At 52.3% G+C, this 22,330-nt stretch overlaps 1 protein-coding gene and 1 pseudogene across 9 annotated transcripts; both read right to left on the reverse strand.

The window, feature by feature from the left end:
* Window positions 1–22,214, reverse strand: PMF1 (polyamine modulated factor 1). 9 transcript variants are annotated; one of them, XM_089299820.1, is made up of 6 exons: window positions 21,748–21,972; window positions 13,954–14,026; window positions 5,475–5,580; window positions 4,701–4,801; window positions 2,404–2,599; window positions 1–499 (listed from the first exon to the last, which is right to left on the reverse strand). In XM_089299820.1, the coding sequence occupies exons 1-6, from the start codon at window positions 21,941–21,943 to the stop codon at window positions 446–448; spliced, it is 726 nt and encodes a 241-aa protein (XP_089155946.1). In that variant the 5' UTR covers window positions 21,944–21,972; the 3' UTR covers window positions 1–445. The 9 variants fall into 9 exon arrangements, with proteins under 9 accessions (XP_089155946.1, XP_089155948.1, XP_089155951.1 ...); XM_089299822.1 differs by lacking the exon at window positions 13,954–14,026 and adding an exon at window positions 7,364–7,415 and having other exon boundaries at window positions 21,748–21,846; XM_089299825.1 differs by lacking the exon at window positions 13,954–14,026 and adding an exon at window positions 20,489–20,589 and having other exon boundaries at window positions 21,692–21,842.
* On the reverse strand, window positions 19,631–20,216 carry LOC149125493 (coiled-coil-helix-coiled-coil-helix domain-containing protein 2 pseudogene; annotated as a pseudogene).
* Window positions 22,215–22,330: the final 116 nt, after the last annotated feature.

Genomic DNA, 22,330 nt, shown 5'->3' on the forward strand with positions numbered 1-22,330 from the left:
TTACAGAGCGGCACAGGAAGTTTATTTACGGATGTGGGGAGAACATGGCAAGGGCCCTTGGGTTGGCCGGCAAGGGGGCAATCAGTGGAGACTGAAAACAGACTCCCTGAGCCAGGTCCCGGGAAGCCTCAGGCACCGGCAGGGCTGGGGGTGGTGCGGGGCCGAAGCTGGCGGAGGGTGCACATGGGCCTGATGCCAGGGTGGAGCTGGCCAACCACCCTCCAGTTAGAAGGGAGTGGGGGGATCTGAAGGGAGTGCTCTGTGTGACCCAAGGGAGCCCAAAGGCACAGTGGCGCTGCTCTGGCCTGGCCCTGCAGCCAACGCCATGGCTGCCCAGGGCCTGGGCACCACTTCAGCTGTCCCCAGGGGAGTGTCACAGGCCCAGCACACTGCACCACAGGCCCACGACCTCAACTGCCCTCTGCTCCTGGGCGGGGCCGTCTCCTCACTCGGGCTCCCTCAGCACAGCCAACAGCTCTCTCTGCTCTCTGTGCAGAGCCTGAAATCAACAGGAGACAACAGACAATCAGGGACAAGAAAACCCAAATCCTTTCCCCACATCTCTGACTCCAGGCCTGGCTTTCACCCGGGACCACAGGGATGAGGTCTGTGGCTCACGTCAGGGGCCTTGTGCGGTGTGTTAGGACGCAGACTTGTTAGGAAGTCCACACCATCGGCATGGCATCATGGCAGGCTGGGAGTCTTGACCACCCTGGCTGGGCCTCCTGAGCAGAACCTGCCTTCACAAGCCCCCAAAGAGGCCCCCAGGTCCTGGGACCTCATCCGAGCTTGCCAGCACAGGCTGCATTAGATGAACTTCCAGCTGGGCTACAGACATGGAAACTGATGGCCTCAGCAGCAGACCCACTTCAAAAACAATCTGTAACAGCTGTGGGTGAGGGGTGATTTTAAAAGCAGGGGGATTGTGGGCTGGTGCTGTGGCATGGTGGGTTAAGTTGCTGCCTGTGGCACCGGCACCCCATATGGGTGTCAGTTTAAGTCTCGGCTGTTCCACTTCTAATCCAGTTCCCTACTAATATGCCTGGGAAAGCAGCGAAGGATGGCCCAAGTGCTTGGGCCCCTGCAGCCACATGGGACACCTGGAAGAAGCTCCTGGCTCCTGGCTTCGGATCGGCCCAGCTCCACCCATTGTGGCGATTTCAGGCGTGAACCAGCAGATGAAAGCTCTCTCTCTCTCTCTTTCTCTCTCTCTCTCTGTTACTCTGCCTTTGAAATAAATAAATAAATAAATACATCTTAAAAAAAAAAAAAAAAAAAAGATAAGAGTAGGGGGCTTAGTTTCCCCTCTTAAAACAGAAGCACTGAACATCAGGGCTGGTGGGCTCTGGGGATCATTATTAGAGACTGGAGGCTGCCGATGGAGTGGTGACAGCGGCAACAATTTGCCTGCACTGGCCAACAGCAGGGCCCCAGAGTGCCCGAGACGCAGCTCTGAGCTGTGAAACCTGCCCCAGGACCAGTCATGATGTGGAGAGACTGCAGGGGGGGGGGACAAGAGGGAGCAGAGCAGGCCACCAACCTTCCACCTGCTGCCACCTCCCCCAGACTCGGGGCCCTCGTTTACGCCAATGCAGGACCTTGGGGCCACAGCTAACTGGTCCTGGGAAGAGAAGGCCGGGAGACCTGGGAGCCGTGGACGTGGGGAGGCTGAAGTCGATATTACGTGGACAAGTACATAAAGGCAGTAGAGAAGGCAAGGGTGGTGCCTCCACGGGGACCTGCAATTAATTTTCTTTTGTTTTCTTTTCTTTTTCCCTTCTCTTCCCTTCCTCCTCCTCCCTCCCGCTTTTAAGATTTTATTTATTTGAAAGACAGAGAGGGAGATCTTCCATCTGCTGGTTCACTCCCCATATGGCTAAAACAAAGCTAAGAACACAGAATTCCATGTGGGTCTCCCACATGGTGGCAGGGGCCCAAGTCCTGGGACCATCTTCTGCTGCCTTCTCAAGTATATTAGTGGGGAGCTGGATTGGAAGTGGAGCAGCCAGGACTTGAACCTGTGCTCATTTAGGATGCTTGTATTGCAGGAGGCGTCTCCACTCATACAACGCCAGCCCCTTGAACCTGAATTTCAAGCACATGAGAAAACTCATCTCCTCCCTCTGCAGCCACACTCGCTACCTGCATTACCCGGCGTGCTCACCCTCTCCTGCTTATTCACCTAGATTGGCTCCAAGCGGCCTTGGGCCCCCTTCAGAAGTTAAGTTCAGGGGCTAGCATGTGGCACATTGGTTAAGTCACTGCCTGCAACACTGCATCCCATCTGAGCACTGATTCGGGTCCTGCCTTGTGCGGGGATGGAGGAGGCCACTAACTGGGGGCTCTTAGAGGACCTCTGTCCCCTAGAGACACGAGAGGAAGCAGGCAGGGCTGCACACTCACCTGAAAGGCCTGCTGCCGGGCCTGGATCTGCAGCTGCAGCTCCTCCACCTGCTTGCGCCCGGCTAGGATGGCTTCTGCCAGCTGCCGGTTCTTGGCTTCCTGTTTCTGCACGTGGTGCCGCAGGGTGTCCCGTTGTTGTAGGAAGTAGGGTGCCATGATGCTGCACAGGTCTTTCTCTGGGATCCCACTGGGGCGCCTGGGGGGCCACAGGGGACAGGGAGGGACAGTTATGTGAGAAGATTCTACTTCCAAGCCCAAACGGTGCTATTCCCGCCTGGAGTCCCAAGTTGGGCTGGCTGCCAAAGCCTCTCCTGTGGCCCCTCTTCCTTCCCAAGCCCTGCTCCTGGTGGGGATGCTCACCTGCTGTTCCCCAGCTTCAAGGCCAAGGGGTCACCTCCCCCTTTCTGCCCCTAGCTTAGCCTTCCTAACCACAGCCTGTAGCTCTCTGCTCTACCACACACACTCCCATCTAACGCTCCAGGTCAGACGCGAATTTCCAGCCCCTGCCTTGACCCGATGGCCAGGTGTCCTGCTGTGCCTCCTCCTCAACAGACTGCGAGCTGGAGGGAGGGAGGAGGGAAGGCAGCAGGATGAGCTCCAGATAGGGTAGGTCCTGTGAGAGGGCCCCGAGCCCAGGGGGGCCCGAAAGCTTTGGCTGATGTGAGGAGAAGCAAAGGAAGGTCCGAGGAGCTGACAGTAAGCAGGGGTGGCGGTGGGTTCTTTGAAACATTCTTTTTAAGGGGCAGGTATTTAGCCTCGTGGTTAAGACACCAGTGGCGATGCCGGCATCCCAGATCAGAGCTCCTGTATTCCCCATCTGCCTCTAGCTCAAGCTAAGGTAGACCTTGGGGGGTAGCAGTGATGGTTCAAGTCACTGGGTTCCTGCCACCCAAGTGGGAGACAAGGGTTGAGTTTTCAGCTCCCAGCTTTAGCCTGGCCCAGCCCAACCTATTATGGATGTTTGGGGAGTAAACCAGTGGATGGAAATTCTCTCTCAAATCTATTTTTAATATTAATTTTTTTAAATAACATTTTTTTTCTTCAGTTGTAAAAATTATTTTAAGTATTAAGGTCACAGAGCATAAAAAATTTGGAAAGTACAAAAAAGCTACCTACTTTCTCTGGCCTGGGGTCCTCGAAGGGAGCGGGGGCTGCTCTGGCCCTGGCGGCTTCTCATGTCCACTGTGCCCCAGGCCCCACCCCTGCATCTTGCTCGTGACCCGCCAGCAGCTGGGCTGCCCACCGGGTCAGCTCTGCTCACTGCACCTCACACAGCATCAAGCACATAGTAGCTGCTCCCAAAGCACTTGTTGATGAGTAAGAACCAGAGGCCCGGCCAGCCTGATCCACCAGTGACTGCAAACCCCACTCTTCTGCCTGCTCTTGTTGCCCTCCCTCCCCAGCTCCCACAGGCCCAGTGGCCCCAGGGAAGCTTTCGCCATCTGCCCTTAAGCCAGCCCCAAGCTGGGCTCTCATCTCTACTTGTCCCGTCAAAGGGTCCCTCTCAGAGGCCATGAGTCCCTGTCTCATGGATATGGGTCAGTTACTGTTTTTTTTAAAACAAGAATCCCAACTCTCTGATTGTATATATTTCTTCTTCCTCTTCTCTGACTGTACATACTGTACACTCTTTTCTAAGATTTTTATATATGTATTTTTTTTATTTGAAAGGCAGAGTTACAGAGAGAGAAGCAGAGACAGATAAAGAGAGCTCTTTCATCTGCTTGTTCAGTCTCCAAATGGCTGCAATGGCTGGGGGCTGGACCAAGCCTAGGCCAGGAGCCAGGAGCTTCTTCTAGTTCTCCCAGGTGGGTGTAGGAGCCCAAGCACTTGGGCCATCCTCCACTACTTTGCCAGGTGCATTGGTAGGGAGCTGGACTGGAAGTGGAGCAGGGGCCAGCACTGTGGCATAGCAGGTAAAGCCGCCACCTGCAATGCCAGCACCCTATATGGGCGCTGGTTCAAGTCCTGACAGCTCCTCTTCCGGTCCAGCTCTCTGCTGTGGTCTGGGAAAGCAGTAGAAGAATGGCCCTAGTCCTTGGGCCCCTGCACCTGCTTGGGAGACCTGGAAGAAGCTCCTGGCTCCTGGCTTTGGATCAGCACAGCTCCGGCCATTGCAGTCAATTAAGAAGTGAACCAGTGGATGGAAGACCTCTCTCTCTCTCTCTCTCTCTCTGCCTCTCCTTTCTCTGTGTAACTCTTTCAAATAAATAAATAAGTCTTTAAATAAATAAATAATTTTTTTAAAAAAAGGTTCTGAAAGGCCCCTCCTGCCACCTCCCCATCCCCGTCCTCACCAGGCCGGCTCCTTGCGGTCTCTGCCTTCTTCCACAATTTTATCCAAGGAATTTAAGACAGCTTCAAGGTTCCCTTCCTCCTTGATTTCACAGATCTCCTCCTTTAAAGAGAGGAGAGAGCTGTAATGATGCTAGGTGAGCACACGGTGGAAATACGCTAAAGAGCCAACAGCATTTGGCAAGCTTTTGGCTAATTTCCATTCTGTGTCTTTATACTTTCCCAAACCTTCCAACTCTTCTACATGTGGCTTTTATAACTAAGAAAATGAAATATAAAATGGGAAACATTTAAAAAGAGCCTGTAGCAAGCCTCTCCCCTGTCCACCATCTTGGAAGGCTGCAGCCAGACTCCGGAGTGGGGTGGGTTACACTGCAGAGCCCTCAGTCACTTAGATGCGAACAGAACTGCTGCTCTTCTGCATACCCCAGGGCTCAGTTCGTCTGCATTCAAGCAATGATTAACACCTCCAGGTGCAGGGCACTGCACCAGGGGCTGGGGGTACACAAACAAGTGAGCCCTAGGCGCCCTGGCTGAGCTCACAGTCTGCAGGGGCAGACAAGGCATAAACACATCATTACAACACAGCACCACGAGAGAAACACGTATTTAAGAGCCCTAGCTTGTCTGGAGGAGCTGCGGCCTGCTGGGCACCGAGGGCAGTTCCAGGGGTCGAAGAATCAGGGCGGCAGAGGGAGAGGTCCCTGCTCTCAGGGGACTGACAACGCAGAGACAGAACCTAAGCCTAGGGAGTCTCGGGGCTTCTTGTCACTCACCCGGATAGACGCCTGCAACTGAGTTATAAACTTGTCATAGATTCGCTGTGTCATGTCAGGCTGCAACTGGTAGAAGCGCTTGTAGCAGTCGCTGAATCTCTTGTAGCTGGCAGGGAGGAGAGAAGACAGCGGGAGAGGGTCAGACCCACCGCGCTCAGGCTGCGGGGGCACCTCTGCAGCTGGACCCGAGCTCCGCACTCTTCAGGGCCCTGGCAAATCTCTCCTCCAAAGTCAGGATGGCTCAACCTCATCAGCGCCCGCTCTTCTCAGTAGGGCCCCCGCTGAGTTCGTGTTTGCTGCTTACAAGTGGGTCATGGTCAGCCACGTCCTTCAACTTGACCATACACAAAATCACCAGGAGGGTGATCTGCTGAAACACAGACCACTGCCCCTCTCTCCTCCTGCAAGTTTCTAACAAGCTCCATGGGCGGCTGGCACTGCAGCCAGGGACCACACTTGGAGGACTTCTGGCCGTTCCAGTCCCCTTGCAGGGCCTGGATTGGGATAGAGTGTGTGGGCTCTGGGAAGGAGTACCAAGCTCCTAAGAAGAGTCACAGAGGAAGCAAACGCTGCCCTTCCTGTGTGACACTACTGCATACAGGTGATGCCTCCAGTGGCTGGCAACCAGGGGCCCTGGCCTGAGGTCAAAGCCTATGTCAACCTGCAGCCACCCCCACCTGGGCCTTTCTGTTCTGTGAGATAATGGATTTCTACTGCTCAGATCTCCCTATCACTCGTAGCTGAGAGCACTTGCTGATACAGCCCTTGTAGCTGGAAGAATCAAGAGGCACCCAGTATAGGGGCCGGTGCTGTGGTGCAGTGGGTTAAGACGCAGCTTGGCAGTGCTGGTATCTAGCCTCCCATAATTCATACCAGTGGTAAACATTCCAATTAGCACACCCCGCAGGTTAACTGTGGGTACCAACAGACAACACAGAGGACAGGAGCTGGGTGTCCTTTCACCCTTCAGCAGAGGCCCGGATCTCTTGCTTTGCCCCTGGTTCTACCAGCCACGCAGTCTGTGGCTTCAGGGAGGATGTGGGGGACATATGATCCTGACCCAGCGGGGCTGGAACTGAAACTGGGTAATTGTGGCCTGAAGCTGAACTCGGCTCGGACACGGGAGATCCTTTTCCTCCTCCCAGCCCACTGGGCAGGCGGAGGGTCTGGGTAGGCACATTGCTCCTCAGAGCTGGTGGCCGAAAGGAGACAGAGAGGCAAACTGCCCACCAGAGCTGCCGGTGAACTCTTCTAGGAATTCCAGGAAAGTGCAGGACATCAGAAATACGCACATGCATGCAGATACACAAGACACGATTATTTAGGACAGTGAGGCAAGCAAAGAGCCAGATTCGGGGCCAATGTCAGCGAACACAGGCGGCAAGTGACTACCCCGCAGAGCCCAGGCAGCCTTGGAAACGGTGCAGATGGCCTGCGGGTTTCCTGAAAAACACACTCCAGGAGAAGCAGGCGAGCCATGGGTTTTAGAAAACATGTGTGCCTGTGTGTGCCAAGTATGGACCTTTATCTTCTCCTGCAGCCTGACAGACCCCTGTGGCTGCAGGGCCAGGGCCCAGACGGTGTGTGATGTGCAGTAGCATGTGAGCCTCTCCACGCAGACTGCCTGCTCCCAGCCACCCCCGCCACGCGGGGCTCCGTGGGCAGAGGAGCACTCCCCCCGGAACCTTCCCCACCCCGGCCATGATGGAACAGTCTCCTGGTCTTGGCCTTCCCAGGGTACACAGGAAGTCATTCAGCTAGGTGCTCTCTAAGTGTACAGGCTTTGAGCACACACCGCCTGTTCTCTTGCCCGGGTTCAACTCCTACCTCCACCACACATCAGCTGAGCGGCCCCAGCCCACTTCCTGTCAGCACACAGGTACGCTTACCTGTCCTCCTAGCGCACTGAAATGCAGCAGGTTGGCTCCGATTTTGAGGGGTCTTAAAGGAGTTGACAGAAAGTGCATATTATGAAACAACTGGGCCTGAACTTCAAACACTTTTGCACCAAAATAAACTTATCTTTTAACCTCATCTTTCACGAGCTTCTTGAAGTACCCCTGTATTGTTATGATTTTCAAAAGCACAGTCCTCAGTGTCCCCCTGAGGCGGGGAACAGTCAGTAATCTGACTTCCCAGAGGAGAGCCGGGCCCTCTCTGGGGAAGGCAGGTGCCTGGGAGACCTGCAGCAGCCCAGGAGGAACTGCCATCAGGATTTGTCCATACACTTAAGCTACACTTATCGCCAATGAAAGTAACTTTTATTTACTTTTTCATCTCCTTGAAAGGCAGTGACTCAGAGGGGAGACAACGAGAGAGATCTTTCATCCACTGGTTCACTCCCCAAATGCCTGTAACAGCCAGGGCTGGGCTAGGTCAAAACCAAGACCGGGAACTCTACCTGGGTCTCCCAAGTAGGTGGCAGGGGCCCAAGCACCCGAGAGCTATCATCTGTTGCCTCCTAGGATGCATCGGCCCAGAGATGGATCGGAAGCCAAGCAGCGAGATCTTGAAGCAGCACTCCAGCAGGGACACGGGCGTCCCAAGCAGAGGCTTAAACCCACCACACTCGCCCCTCCAATAACAGATTTTAAAAAAATGTTTTTAAGTACAGAATCAAGTTCTGGTGGCTTGCCCATCTGTTTGCTTACATATGCAGACAGATTTTGTGGGACTCCACAGAAAGATAACAGAGACACCGACAAGTAAGCATGTGCTGGGACAAGCAGTTTCTAAGGGGCTAAGGCAGCCAGAGAGGGAGCCAGGCTGGCTCGCCTGCCTGCTTCTCGGACCGCTAGGTGCTGCCCAACCGGACAGCTGTTTCACAGGCTGCCCAGCAGAGGGCAGCAGTGACTGGCACGGCCAGCCCAGTAGCATGGGCCGCTGGCCTAGGGCAAGCCAAGCAGAAGCAGGATATGACAGAAACTCATGCTCTTCATCCCCCCACAGCCAACGACAGGGCTGCCCCATTTTGTTAAGAAACATTTCTCTGGGGCCAGTGTTGTGGCACAGCTGTTCTACTTCCACTCCAGCTCCCTGCTATGTGCCTGGGAAGGCAGTGAAAGATGACTCAAATGTTTGGGCCCCTGCACCCACGTGGAAAACATAGATGTAGTTCTAGACTCCCAGCTTCAGCCTGGCCCAGCCCTGCTGTTGCGGCCTTTTGGGGAGTGAACCAGCAGATGGAAGACCTTTCTCTCTGTAACTCTGCTTCTCAGATAAATATCTACCTACCTACCTATTTTTTTTTTTTTTTATTTGACAGGTAGAGTTATAGACAGTGAGAGAGAAACAGAGAAAGGTCTTCCTTCCATTGGTTCACTGCCCTAATGGCCACTACAGCCGGTGCTGTGGCGATCCGAAGCCAGGAGCCAGGTGCTTCCTCCTGGTCTCCCATGTGGGTACAGGGCCCAAGGACTTGGGCCATCCTCCACTGCCTTCCCGGGCCACAGCAGAGAGCTGGACTGGAAGAGGAGCAACCGGGACTAGTACCTGGCGCCCCAACTGGGACTAAGAACCCGGGGTGCCGGCGCCACAGGCGGAGGATTGGCCAAGTGAGCCACGGTGCTGGCCATACCTACCTATCTATTTTTTAAAAGAAACATTCCTGTGGCTTTTTCTCTCTCCCCTTTCTCAGTCCTGTGTAAATTGAGCAGTCCCAGGGCTGAGAGGGGTAGGACAAAAGATCAGAAACTTTTCTTAATGAAGTAAGGGGAGAATCTCCAGGTCGGATGAATGGTTTTTTCATAAAGTTACCTTTTAAAAGTTTATCTCTGTGGCCAGTGTTATGGCACAGTAGGTTAATCCTTCACCTGCAGTGCTGGCATCCCATATGGGTGCTGGTTCGAGTCCCATCTGCTGCTTTTCCCATCTAGCTCTCTGTTGTGGCCTGGGAAAGCAGTGGAAGATGGCCCAAGTCCTCGGGCTCCTGCACCCGTGTGGGAGACCTGGATGAAGCTCTTGGCTCCTGGCTTTGGATCATCCCAGCTCTGGCCACTGTGGCCATTTGGGGAGTGAACCAGTGGATGGTTCCACTCTCTCCCTCTCACTGTCTATATAATACTACTTCTCAAATAAATAAATAAAATCTTTTAAATAAAAGTCTATCTCCAAAAGTAAAATGAAAAAAGGGAAAAGAGATAAATAAAAATAGAAATAAAAATCGATGCAGCAGGTTAAGCTACTGCTTGGGATGCCCACATCCCTTGTCAGATCACCTGGGTTTGAGCCCCAGCTACTCCACCTTACAGTCTAGCTCCCTGGGAGGCAGCAGGTGATGGTCCAAGTGCTTGGGCCCCTACCACCCATGTAGGAGACCTGGATGGAGTTCCTGGCTCCTGGTTTTGGCCTGGCCCAGCCTCATCTATTTTGGGCATTTAGGGAGAATGAATTAGTAGGCAGAAGATCTCACTGTTTCTCCTTCCCTCCCTGTCACTCTGCTTTTCAAATTAAAAAGAAAATTTTTAAAAATTAATCTTAATTATGTCTTTAGGCTATTTACTCTCTTGGGCTAATGTAAGCTTTTGTTGTTAGGGTCTTACTTTTTAAGTTTTCCCTCATTTTACAAAGGAAGATCTGAAATTGTGACACATTTTCTGAATAAGAAGGGAGAAACTTCTGATGTGATAAACATTAGCATGAAGATAATAAAAATACCAACAGGATAATTATATTCATTTAACCATTTGATGAACACCTTACTAAGTGTTAACACTTAATTGAGCACAGACGACCAACCCAAAGATGAGAAAGTACGATTCCTGCCCTCCAAAGGGGCACAGCTCAGTCCTCAGGAAAGTGAGTACGTGGCGGCTTAGGGAAGGCGTGGGTGAGAGACAGAAGCAGGCACTGACGAGCGGACAGAAGAGCAGCAGGTACGAAGGTTGGGGCACACGTGTGCCTGCAAAGGTGCAAGAACAGCACATGTCTACCAGGGACTGACTGCTACCAGGCCTGCTGGAAGCGCTCAACGTGGAGCAACACCAAATCCTCCTCTATCAGGTGGGTCCTGTTACCATCGCCTCACTTTTCAGATGAAGAAGCTGACGCAGAGAGAAGCTTGCCCAGCTCAACCCTGGCCATGCTGGCTTTCGGGACCCGAGGCAGGCAAGCTTGGAGGGCAGAGAGAGGACAGGCGCAAGAAGCTAACCGCGGGTCTGAGGCAAGCATGTGCAGGTCTGCACCACAGGGCGCTCACTTGGGGTGCTGCGAGACGGCTTCAGGAGGCACACAGCCACGGTGTCGGCAGCCTCAAGCAAGGCAGAGCCAGAGGCTGCAGAGATGGGGGAACTGGAAACAGACAGAGCACAAAGACTGTGTGTGGCAGGCCTGAAGCCACACACCACACTCTGGTGAGTCACATCTGTGCTTCAGAGACGTCACCACCAGCAGTGTGTCCGATCTGCACACAGATGACAGTCAGGGATTCCCCAGCATGTACAGTCACAATAGTTTGTGCAGTAACCTACGCTTTTTCCTGTGAAGAATTTTTTTTTTTTAATTGAAATGCAGTTGCAGAGAGAGGAGAGGAGGGAGAGAGAGAGATTTTCCATCCACTAGTTCACTCCTCAAATGGCCTCAATGGCTAGGGCTGGGCTAGGTCAAAGCCAGGAGCCTGGAACTCCACAGGGGTCTCCCATGTGTGTGTAGCAGGGGCCCAAGCACTTGTGCCATCTTTTGCTGCTTTCCCAGATACATTAGCAAGGAGCCGGATCAGAAGTGGAACAGCCAGGACTCAAACCAGTGCTCATATGAGATGCTGGCACGGCAGGGAGCAGCTTAACCCACTGCACCCTATCAGCCCTACAGGACTATTTTTTATGAACACCAACAGTCTTTGTCACCAGTTCATGTACAAACGCAATCAGCTCTCTCCCTTGGTCACTGTCAGACAGAAGGATTCAGTTACTATATAAATCACGCCTGGCCCGGCACGACTGACCAGAGCGAGGAGCTGGACCCAGTACGGCACTGAAGAACTTAAGCACTATTGATCGTCTCTTGCTCCTTAAGCCCCCGTGGGACCAATGTCACAAGCAGAGTGAGGGCCAGGCCGAGGGCTATGGCTTTCTGTGGCGGATCCAGCATTTTCTCTGAATAGAACTAACCAGGGCCTTCACACCAACTGCCTCTGGTCTGGAACAGAACACAGAAAGGGCGAACTCTCACCAGCCTGCTTCAGCTCCCAGAACAGCTGCTTTCAGGAGGTTCAAGAGACTGGGAGGACACTAGGAGCCCTTCATGGTCACTGAGCAAGGCGGAGGTTACCAACGATAGATTCCAACAGGGCCACGCTTCTAGGCGCTGGAGCGCAGGAAAGGCCTGACTCAGGAGCCTGGCGCAGCCAAGCCACTGAAAGGGACAAGCCTTAACTGAGGACAGCAGGACCCGCAGGCTCTGAGAGCCCAGTGCTGCCAATAACCTTCCGGGCACTCTGGGCTGCATCGTATAATCTGCTTTCCTAGCAAACATAGGCCATGTTAGGGGGAAAATCAGTCGGGGTTTAATACACCCATCTGGGTAACTGACATGTACACACGACCATTTACTCCATACAGATTCCTGCTGGAGATACACTCCATGCTTGGCATTAAGGACTTCAAACACTCCTAACTTAATTAATGACTCGGGCAGAGGGAGAGTCAAGTATTTGCATATTTTTTAAAAGATTTATTTATTTGAAAGGCAGAGTTACAGAGAGAGAGGGAGAGATAAAGACAGAGAGAGAGAGAGAGAGAGAGAGTCTTCCATCTGCTGGTTCACTCCCCAAATGGTCACAATGGCTGGAGCTGGGCCGGTCCAAGGCTAAGAGCTTCATCCGGGTCTCCCACATGAATGCAGAGGTCTAAGCACTTGGGCCATGCTCTGCCGCTTTCTTAGGCACATTAGCAGGAAGCTGGATCAGAAGTAGAGCAGCTGGGACTTGAACAAGCGCCATATATAATACCAGTGTTGCAGGTGTGGTGGTTTTATCTGCTACTCCACAATGTTCGCCCCCGCATACATCTTAAAAGTCTACGTTTGGGGGGGTGCCAGCACTGTGGCGTAGTGGGCTAAGCTTCTGCCTGTGGTACTGGCATCCCATATGGGTACCGGTTATAGTCCCAGCTGCTCCTCTTCCGATCCAGCTCTCTGCTATGGCCTGGGAAAGCAGTAGAAGATGGCCCAAGTGCTTGGGACCCTGCCCCTAGGAGACCTGGAAGAAGCTCCTGACTTCTGGCTTTGGATTGGCCTGGCTCCGGCCGTTGCAGCCATTTGGGGAGTGAACCAGCAGCAGATGAAAGATCTTTCTCTCTGCCTCTCCCTCCCTCTGTATGTAACTCTGCCTCTCAAGTAAATAAATAAAAATCTTAAAAAAAAAGTCTATGTTTGGGGCAGGCATTTAGCCATTAGATGCGGTTAGGATGCTTGTGTGCTACACTGGAGTACCTGAGTTTGATTCCTGGCTCTGGCTCTGGCTCCTGGTTCCAGCTTCCAACTAAAGTAGACTCTGGGAGGTAATGGTGAGGACCAAGTCGTTGGGTTCTTATCACCCAGATGGGAAACCTGGCCAGGTTCCACTCTGGCCCACTCTCAGCCTTGAAGAATGAACCAGTGCACAGGAGCTGTCTGTCTCTGAAATAACTTTTTTGAGATCTGTGTTTATACGTGATATTTACTGAGTGCATTCCACGTGGAAACCAGCTAGTCCTATTTTCCTAAATGAGGGGCAGGATGCTGCAGTGAGGAAAGACAACAATTGGAACAACAGGGTGGCAGGGAAGGGGCGCGTGTGTGCTGCACCTGCGTGCACACATGTGTGTACGGTATCCCCACGACACTGTGTTGGGCCTGCAGAGATGGGAGGGGTCAAGGAATGAAAGGCCTTGTGTGCTGAGCTAAGGAGCTTGCATTCCTTTCTGGAAGCAGCCCTGAACCTATTAAATATTTTAAGCAGAAGACTATGACCAAGTCTGAGCTGCAGACTAGAGGGAGGGGCAAGACAGACTGGAGGGCCAGTGTGGAGGACAGTCTGGGAGGGCCTCGAGTTAAGCAGTTGAGGCAAGGATGGAGAGGAGACTGAGGGGAGGCAGGCAAGAAGCAGCAGGGCTAGGTGACTGACTGGAAGCGAGGGGACAGAGACACTGGAGACTCACATCTCTAGCCTCGAGAATGGGTGGATGGTGTTTCCATCAATCAAGTCAGTGATCACAGGAAAAGAAGAGGGGGAGAAGTCCTTTTTCTGCTGTGCTGAGCTTTCGGCTTCTAGTAGCAGACTGCTGCAGACAGACAGACACAGCTTGGGAATCCTTGTTTATTCCAGAACTATTTACTGAACGTCTCCTAAGTACCAGATACAGAGAAAACAGGCAGAGCTAGCGAACAAGATGAACAAGACCCTGGCCTCAAGGACATTGTTTTAGGTGGGGCAGACAGACCACAACTAACTAAACAAGCCTCCCCCAGAACGCAGCCCAGGACAAGTGCTGTGAAAGCTCACCAGGGGATGCCACGGCACAGGACTACGGAGGTGACTCTAGGCCGGTCAGGGAAGAGATGGAGGAAGCCGGTTCCTGGCAGAGCAAACAGCGAGCTCAAATGCCCCGAAAGAGCAAAGCACCTGCATTCTAGGACTCGAGGAGGCCACGTGACTGAGCGCAGTGGGAGGAGGACATGGAGAGGGGCAGCCCTGCAGGGCTTTCAGCAGCAGCGAGACATCAGATGGGATGGGAGCGTCCACATGTCGAGGTGAGGATGCACTGGCAACACTAACGCATTTAAAGGGTCAAGTGAGAGGAAAGGGCAGAGAAAAGCCTCGGAAGCCACAGAGACGTTTCAAGAACAGAGAAGTGGTTAACGGTGCCACACGCTACAAGGACAGGTAAAGATGAAGAAGAAAAAACAATCACAGTATTTAGCAGGCAAGAGGTTATTAACGACCTTCAAAGAACAGTTAAGGGAATGGTATGAAATTACCCTGAGCAGAAGGAAAAGCCGCAGATGGGGAACTAGACCCTGGGACTGCAGAAGCTTGAAGCCACAGCCTTGGCTGCAAAGGGCAGGAAGTCAATAGGGAGGCAAGGGGCCGGTGCTGTGGCCCAGTGGGTTGAGCTGCTGTCTGCAGTGCCAGCATCCCATATGGGTGCCGGTTCAAGTCCCAGCTGCTCTTCTTCCGATCCAGCTCCCTGCTAAAGTGCCTGGGAAATCAGGGAAAGATGGCTCAAGTGCTTGGGTCCCTGCACCCACGTGGGAGACATGGAAAAAGCTCCTTGCTCCTGGTTTCACCCTGGCCCAGTCCTGGCTGTTTTGGCTATTTGGGGAGTGAATCAGCAGATGGGAGAACTCTCTTTCTCTCTGTCTCTCCCTGTAATTTTGACTTTCAAATAAATAGAAAATAAATAAAAAATAGGTAGGTAAATAGCAGAGCACAGGACTGGGCACCTCTCAAATTTATGTCACATGGGTCGGCACTGTGGCACAGTGGGTAAAGCACTGCCTGCAGTGCCAGCATCTCATATGGGTGCCGGTTTGGGTCCCGGCTGCTCCACTCTGATCCAGCTCTCTGCTAATAGACTGGGAAAGCTGTAGAAGATGGCCCAAGTCCTAGGACCCCTACACCTAAGTGGGAGACCTGGAAGAAGCTCCAGGATCCTGCCTTCGGATCAGCCCCTGCTTGGCCCCTGCACCATGTGGGAGACCCGAAGAAGCTCCCGGCTTCTGGCTTCAGATTGGCCATTGCAGCCCTTTGGGGAGTGAACCAGTGGATGAAAGACCTCTCTCTCTATATATATATATAACTCTTTCAAATAAATAAATAAATCTTAAAAAAAAAAAAAAACCTCTCTCTCTGCCTCTCCCTCTCTGTGACTCAAATACATACATAAATCTTAAAAAAAAAATGCATAGCCGTGGAAATGCCAGCCTTATGGCGTTACATTTTCTCTGTGTACCCCAAACGCTGGGGTTATTTCCACTGAGAGGGTACAGGTGGCAGGAAAAGAGCCTGAGGGACATGATGAGGATTTAAACCAGCTGCTATGGAGAAGGGGAAGGGAGCTGGCTGAAGGCCCCACTGACGTCCAAGAGTGTGACTTGCAGGCACCAAGTTCCACCATGGGTTTGCCTCCACAGTGCTACTGAGCAGGCTGGGTGTAGGGGCACAGAAGTAAAGATTAAATGCTGCAATGTGAGGGTGCAAAGGAGCTGAGCAGCAGGAGCGGGGCTGCTGTCCTCCTCCAACTGCACCTGTCCCAAGACACACCTCGACATTGACCCCGGATCTGTTTCTCTCTCCTGCTCTCACCTCTGTTCTTCCTCATGTCGGTAGAAGCACCAACTCCTGGCCGGCGCCGCGGCTCACTAGGCTAATCCTCCGCCTTGCGGCGCCGGCACACCGGGTTCTAGTCCCGGTTGGGGCGCCAGATTCTGTCCCGGTTGCCCCTCTTCCAGGCCAGCTCTCTGCTGTGGCCAGGGAGTGCGGTGGAGGATGGCCCAGGTGCTTGGGCCCTGCACCCCATGGGAGACCAGGAAAAGCACCTGGCTCCTGGCTCCTGCCATCGGATCAGGATCAGCGCGGTGCGCCGGCCGCAGCGCGCCAACCGCGGCGGCCATTGGAGGGTGAACCAACGGCAAAGGAAGACCTTTCTCTCTGTCTCTCTCTCTCACTGTCCACTCTGCCTGTTAAAAAAAAAAAAAAAAAAAAAAGAAGCACCAACTCCTACCTAAACACCAACATGAAGGGGCTGCTAACATCCTCTGGGAGCTCCCCTTGCCCTCATCTGAAATCTACCCATGTTCTTCTTCTTTTTTTTTTCTTTTAAGATGCGGTGCCGGTATCCCACATAGGCACTGGTTCTAGTCTCAGCTGCTCCTCTTCCAATCCAGCTCCCTGCTTATGCCTGGGAAAGCAGTAGAAGATGGCCCAGGTGCTTGGCCCCTGCACCATGTGGGAGACCCGAAGAAGCTCCCGGCTTCTGGCTTCAGATTGGCCCAACTCCAGCCATTGCAGCCATTTGGAGAGTGAACCAGAAGGTGGAAGACCTTTCTCTTTGTCTCTTCCTCTCTGTTTGTAACTCTGTCTCTCAAATAAATAAAAAATCTTAAAAAACCAAAAAACTGAGAAAGACAAAAACTATCCCTTCTTCAAATGAATTGTTCCTCTATTTTAATTAAAAGAAAGAGAAGAGAGAAAGAAAGAAAGAGAGAAAGAAAGGGAGAGAGAAAGAGGAAGGAAGAAAGAAAAAGTTTGTGTAAGGGGCCAAGCGCTGTGGTGCAGATGGTTAAGCTACCTGCAGCACCAGCATCCCATATGGGCGCCAGTTCAAGTCCCAGCTGCTCTACTTCCAATCCAGATCCCTACTAATGTGCCTGGGAAAGCAGCAGAGGATGGCTCAAGTGCTTGGGCCCACGCACCCACGTGGGAGACCCAGATGAAGCTCCTGGCTCCTGGTTTTGGTTTTAGCAATTATGCTGGATCGGAAGAGGAGCAGCCAGGACTAGAACCACGCCCATATGGGATGCCAGTGCTTCAGGCCAGGGCTTTAACCTACTGTGCCACAGCGTCAGCCCCTGCTCCACTCTGATCCAGCTCTCTGCTAATGGTCTGGGAAAGCTGTAGCAGATGGACCCCTGCACCTAAGTGGGAGACCTGGAAGAAGCTCCTGGCTCCTGGCTTTGGATCCTCCCAGCTCTGGCCTTTGCAGGCATTTGGGGAGTAAACCAGTGGATGGAAGAACTCTCTCTCTTTCTGTCTCTGTAATTTTGTCTTTAAAATAAATAAATATTAAGAAAAAACAAACTTTTGTTCCTCAAAGGACATTATAGACAAAGAAAGATATTTTCTTCTATACCAAGAAGTTTAGCAAATCAGCAAAGTAAAACCCTAATTTAAAAAAAGATGGGGTTTGACATTTGATGCAGCAGTTAAAGCACGGATCAGGACACCCACATCTCACATCAGAGCACCTCGGCTCAAGTCCCAGCTCCACCTCCAGTCCCAGTTTCAGTTCTACCTGTTGCCACAAGATGTAGCCAGTGACAGCTCAAATACTTTGGTCCCTGATAGCGATGTGGGAGACCTGGATTTGAGTTCTTGGCCTCTGGTTTCAGCCTGGCCCATCACCAGCTGTTGAGAGCATTTGGGAAGTGAATGAGTAGCTGGAAGATCTCTCAGCCTTTCAAATCATTTTTTTTAAATGGGTCTTAAAAATATTTTTTCAGGCTAGAGGAAATGAGTAGGCAGTTCAGAGAAGGGGAAGCCCAAATGTCTAACAAGTGTTAAGAGGAAATGCCCAAACCCACGAAGAATCAGAGGCATGCAAATCAAACAATAACATACCCCTCTGGCTCCTGTCAGAATGGTAAATGTTAGGTGGTGGCTATGCAGTGACAGCGGGATGTGGAAGATTAGGAACAGCTTTTCTGGACAGCAGTGTGACCACACCCAGCAGTCTGACTTGTCAGATCAGGGAGCCCTCTCCCAGTTACACACCTCAGAGAAGTTCTAGCTCTCGCCCAGGAGGGGATGTTCATATTATTCACCCCGGCATAACTTGTGGAAGAGGGAGGCGGAGGCAACTGAGTGACTGACAGGTGGGCCAGGTCAGTAGCGAATGCGTATCAAGAAATGACAGGCTGGGGCCAGTGCTGTGGCGAGTTAAGCTAACACCTGCAACACCGGTATCCCACATGGGCCCTGGTTCAAGTCCCAGCTTCTCTACTTCTGATCTAGCTTTCTGCTAATGCACCTGGGGAAAGCAGCGGAAGATGGCCCAAGTGCTTGGGCCCCTGAAGCCACTTGGGAGACTTGGATGAAACTCCTGGATTAGGTCTAACCCAGCCCCAGCTGTTGTGGCCAATTGGGAAGTGAACCAGTGGATGGAAGATATCTTTTTCTCTCCCCCTTCTCTCTCTGTAACTCTGCATTTCAAATAAATAAAATAAATCCTTTTGAAAAAATGACAAGCAGCACTGAAAAGCTACAAACCATTGGCACTTACAGGTCATTGACAGGTCTAAAACAATGGTGCTGAATGAAAAAAGGTATGTAATACAACATCATTCATATGTTAAAACTTACACAGGCAAAATGACAACATATTTTACAAGGGCAAACATATTCCAGTGTCACTGCCTCTGTTCATTGAAACTCTGATTTCCCTCCTCAGTGCTCTCTGTTCCTTTACCCTCATCAATCTGTCTACTCCATGAGGGCAGGAACATTTTTTTTTTCTTCTTCTTTTTTTTTTTTTTTTTTTTTTTTTGACAGGCAGAGTAGACAGTGAGAGAGAGAGACAGAGAGAGAAAGGTCTTCCTTTTCCGTTGGTTCACTCCCCAATGGCCGCTACGGCCAGCGCACCACACTGATCCGAAGCCAGGAGCCAGGGCTTCACCTGGTCTCCCATGTGGGTGCAAGGCCCAAGCACTTGGGCCATCCTCCACTGCACTCCCTGGCCACAGCAGAGAGCTGGCCTGGAAGAGGAGCGACCGGGACAGAATCCGGCGCCCCGACGGGGACTAGAACCCGGGGTGCCGGCACCACAGGTGGAAGATTAGCCTAGTGAGCCACGGTGCCGGCCATACATTTCTGTCTTGATCACTGTTGTATCTGCAGCAACTAGGATAGAGCCTGGGGCACTGTTGATGGTCAATAATTACTTGTATCACGAATAAATTAAGGTCGTACAACCAACAGAAAGCAGGGCCTATAGGGAGGAGACAGGAGGGCTGGTAAGTAGGGAAAAATAAATGAAACAAGGAGATGGATCTTGACCGGTTCATAAAAATCATTACAAATTATTTTATCAAATTCATTCTATGGTAAACTAGGCCTTGCATGCTAAGGCTGCTATCTGCCTGTCCAGTGTCCTCTGATTTACTCTCCTTCTGAGTAGCTAAGAACGCCTCTGCCCCTGCCAGTTCCTAGAACTCCTGATCCCTTCTGGGCCCTTGTACAAGCTGCTCCTTTGCCTGTAAGCTCCCTCCCTCCCTCCCTCCCTCCTTTTTCCCTTTCTCTTTCTCTTTCCTTCTTCCTTCTTTATTGAAGAAAAACACTTATTCTAATTAACTCACAAACAATAACACTACGACTGCGTGTTCAAGGGGACCAAACATCTGCTCAGCTCCAAATCCGATCCTGTCAATGAACTTCCACCCAGCAAGGATGCTCCCTTCTACTGCAGTTCAGAACTAAGGAAGCTACTCATGGCAGAGGATGGGTTTAACTGGTGGTCGCACCCTTGATGCTTTCATTACCAATTACATTTTTATGCTAAAGCAACTTGGTCATGAGATTCTATTTTCCACTTCTTGCTTAGACAAATCCATTTGCAGGTCTGCGTTGTCTCAGTACTTCATTGAAATCCTCCCAGAGCTTAACATCACCCTGGTTCTGGACAAACTCCAAAAACTGTTTGAGATTCTCAGAAGCAAGAACCAAACTGCTGCTGCTGCGGCAGCTCTACTCCCTGAGGTTCCTGGTAAGTGATGAGCCCTGAGGGCTCAGCACCCCCCAACCCCCACTGAAACCACCAGCGACGGCAGGACCCAGAGTGCGCCCGCAGCGGCTCCCGCAGCCACACCAGCTGCCCTGATTGCCATTTGGGCTATCAGGCCAGGCTGTGGGGGTGCAGCAGCAGGCAAGCCAACTGCAAACGGTGTGGCTGCTGGTGCTGGCTGAGCTGCTGGAGCTGGCCTCCACGCGGCTCTCACGGGAGGTGTCCGGCAGGCAGGAGGGGCCGCGCAGACATGTGGCTTTGGTTTCCACGCGTTTTAACTGCTCAACTCTTAGGTGCCTAGAAACGCGAGAAGAGTCAGTTGCTTCTGCCTACAACCTTTCTGTAGTTCTTCAAAAAGCTGGTACCTTCTCATCGGTCAACTCCCAGGTATCACCTGCTCAGAGCGGGCTCATTCAACCATTTCCTCTAGTGCTCTCTGTGTATCACCTGTTCACTGTCTCGGTGAGCTCTGTGAGTAGTTTACAGATGTATCTAACCAATGACTGTAGCCCCAAGAAGACAGAGGCTTGGGCATCTCACCTGGCAGTTAAGATGCTGCCTGGGACTCCTACATCCCCTGTCAGAGACTGGCCTTGAGACCCGCTTCAGCTCCACATTCCAGCTTCCTGTAATTGCACACCCTGGAAGGCAGCAGGTGATGGTTCACGTCCTCGGGTCCCTGACACCCAGGCAGGAGACTCAGAGTGAGTTTCCTGGCTCCTGGCTTTGGCCTGGCCCAGTCCTTTTGCAGGCATTTGTGGAGTGAACCAGTGAATGGGAGACCTTTGTCTCTCTGTCCTTCATATAGAATAAACTTTAGAAAACAGAGGGCTTTTCTGCTTAACCTCATCCTCAGCACCTGATTTAAAGTAAGCAAATCTACTGAGTCACGAGTGAAGACAGAGTTCATAGGGCTAAGCAGGAAAGGTACCGTGCTCAACCCAGGAGAGACGGAGACTGGGAAGAGATGGGCGTCATTGTTTTATTATTTTATCCTAATTTGAAAGGCAGAAGGTTCACCTCCAAGTGCCAGCAACAGCAAGGCACGGGCCATGCCACAGGCTGAAGCCAGGAGCTGGGAACCCAGTCTAGGTCTCCCAGGAAGATGGAGTCTTGATGAGGTCAAAGGACAGACAGGGGTGGGTGGAGGACAGGCTGTGGCTGGGAGGCCTGACAACACTGCTTCAGCGTGGACCTGCAGTGATGTGGGGCCCAGGCAAATCTCTTGCTTAAGGTGTCTTTGTTTAAAACACACACACAGAAAAAAAGTTTCTTTTCAGGGTAACACATTTAGTCTCTGCAATGGCCCACTGAGGGTATTATTGTCATAACTAACACAATTTTCAACGTGGCAAGCGCTGTCCCAGGTGCTTTGGTTGTTATTTATTCATCTAACTCTCAAAACGATCCTACTGGAAAGGCCCGCCGAGGCACCGGGCGGTTAAGTCTCTCGAACGAGCCATGATTTCAATTTTGACCCAGGTACAAATGCTGTACCTTTTCCTTTCCGTTTTTTTTTTTTTTAAATTTATTCATTTATTTACTTGAAAGGCAGAGACAGAGAGAAAGAGCTATCTTCCATCTGCTGGGTCACAGCCCAAAAGGCCATAATGGCCAGGAGGGAGCCAGGAGCGTGTTCCGCGTCTCCCACGCGGGTGCCCGGGCCGTGGACTTGGGCCATCTTCTACTGCTTGCCCAGGCCACAGCAGGGCTGGATCGGAAATGAAGCAGCGGGACACGAACCGGCGCGCCTGTGGGATCCCGGGGTCGCAGGCGGTGGCTTTACCCGCTTCAGTCACCTGAAGTCTGAAAAGAGGCGTCCCGGGAGGAAGCAGCAGCTGCCGTGAGGGTAACTATCACCTGCGTCCGCGCTCGGCATTTGTCCGCTTTCATTGGACCGCTCCGTGGGCCCTCCCCCGCCCACGTGACTGCGCGGCTGGCGTCTGCGCTCCCGATCTCGCGGGATTTGGTCACCAGTGGCTCCCCTCTCCTCATTGACTGTCTTCCCGCACACAGCCCTCCCACCTTACCTGCCGGCGGCGACCAGCTTCTGGAGAAAAGTGTCAACCATGGTGTCGAGGAGCTTCACCCTAGAAATGGTAGAACTGGGCGGTGCAGATTCCGGAGACGATCCCTCAGACCCTTTTTCGTCAGCTGCCGAATTGGTGCTGCTCGCTTCCGCCATGTTGAAATCGAACCGCCAAATCTAACTGGCCCGGCCGTCCCGCCCATCGGGGCCCCCGATTGGCCGTCCCCGCACTGAGTGTCTCCGATTGGAGCAAGCGGAATGTCTATCAACCTAAGCGGAGAAAGGGCAGTTGCCCGAAACGGAGGGGCATGACTGGCTGTAGCAGCCAAGTGCTTTCTGGCAAACCAGGAAGA

The sequence above is a fragment of the Oryctolagus cuniculus genome, chromosome 7, assembly GCF_051225735.1.
Source record: "Oryctolagus cuniculus isolate XC-2025 breed Fujian yellow rabbit chromosome 7, ASM5122573v1, whole genome shotgun sequence".
Classification (NCBI taxonomy): domain Eukaryota; kingdom Metazoa; phylum Chordata; class Mammalia; order Lagomorpha; family Leporidae; genus Oryctolagus; species Oryctolagus cuniculus.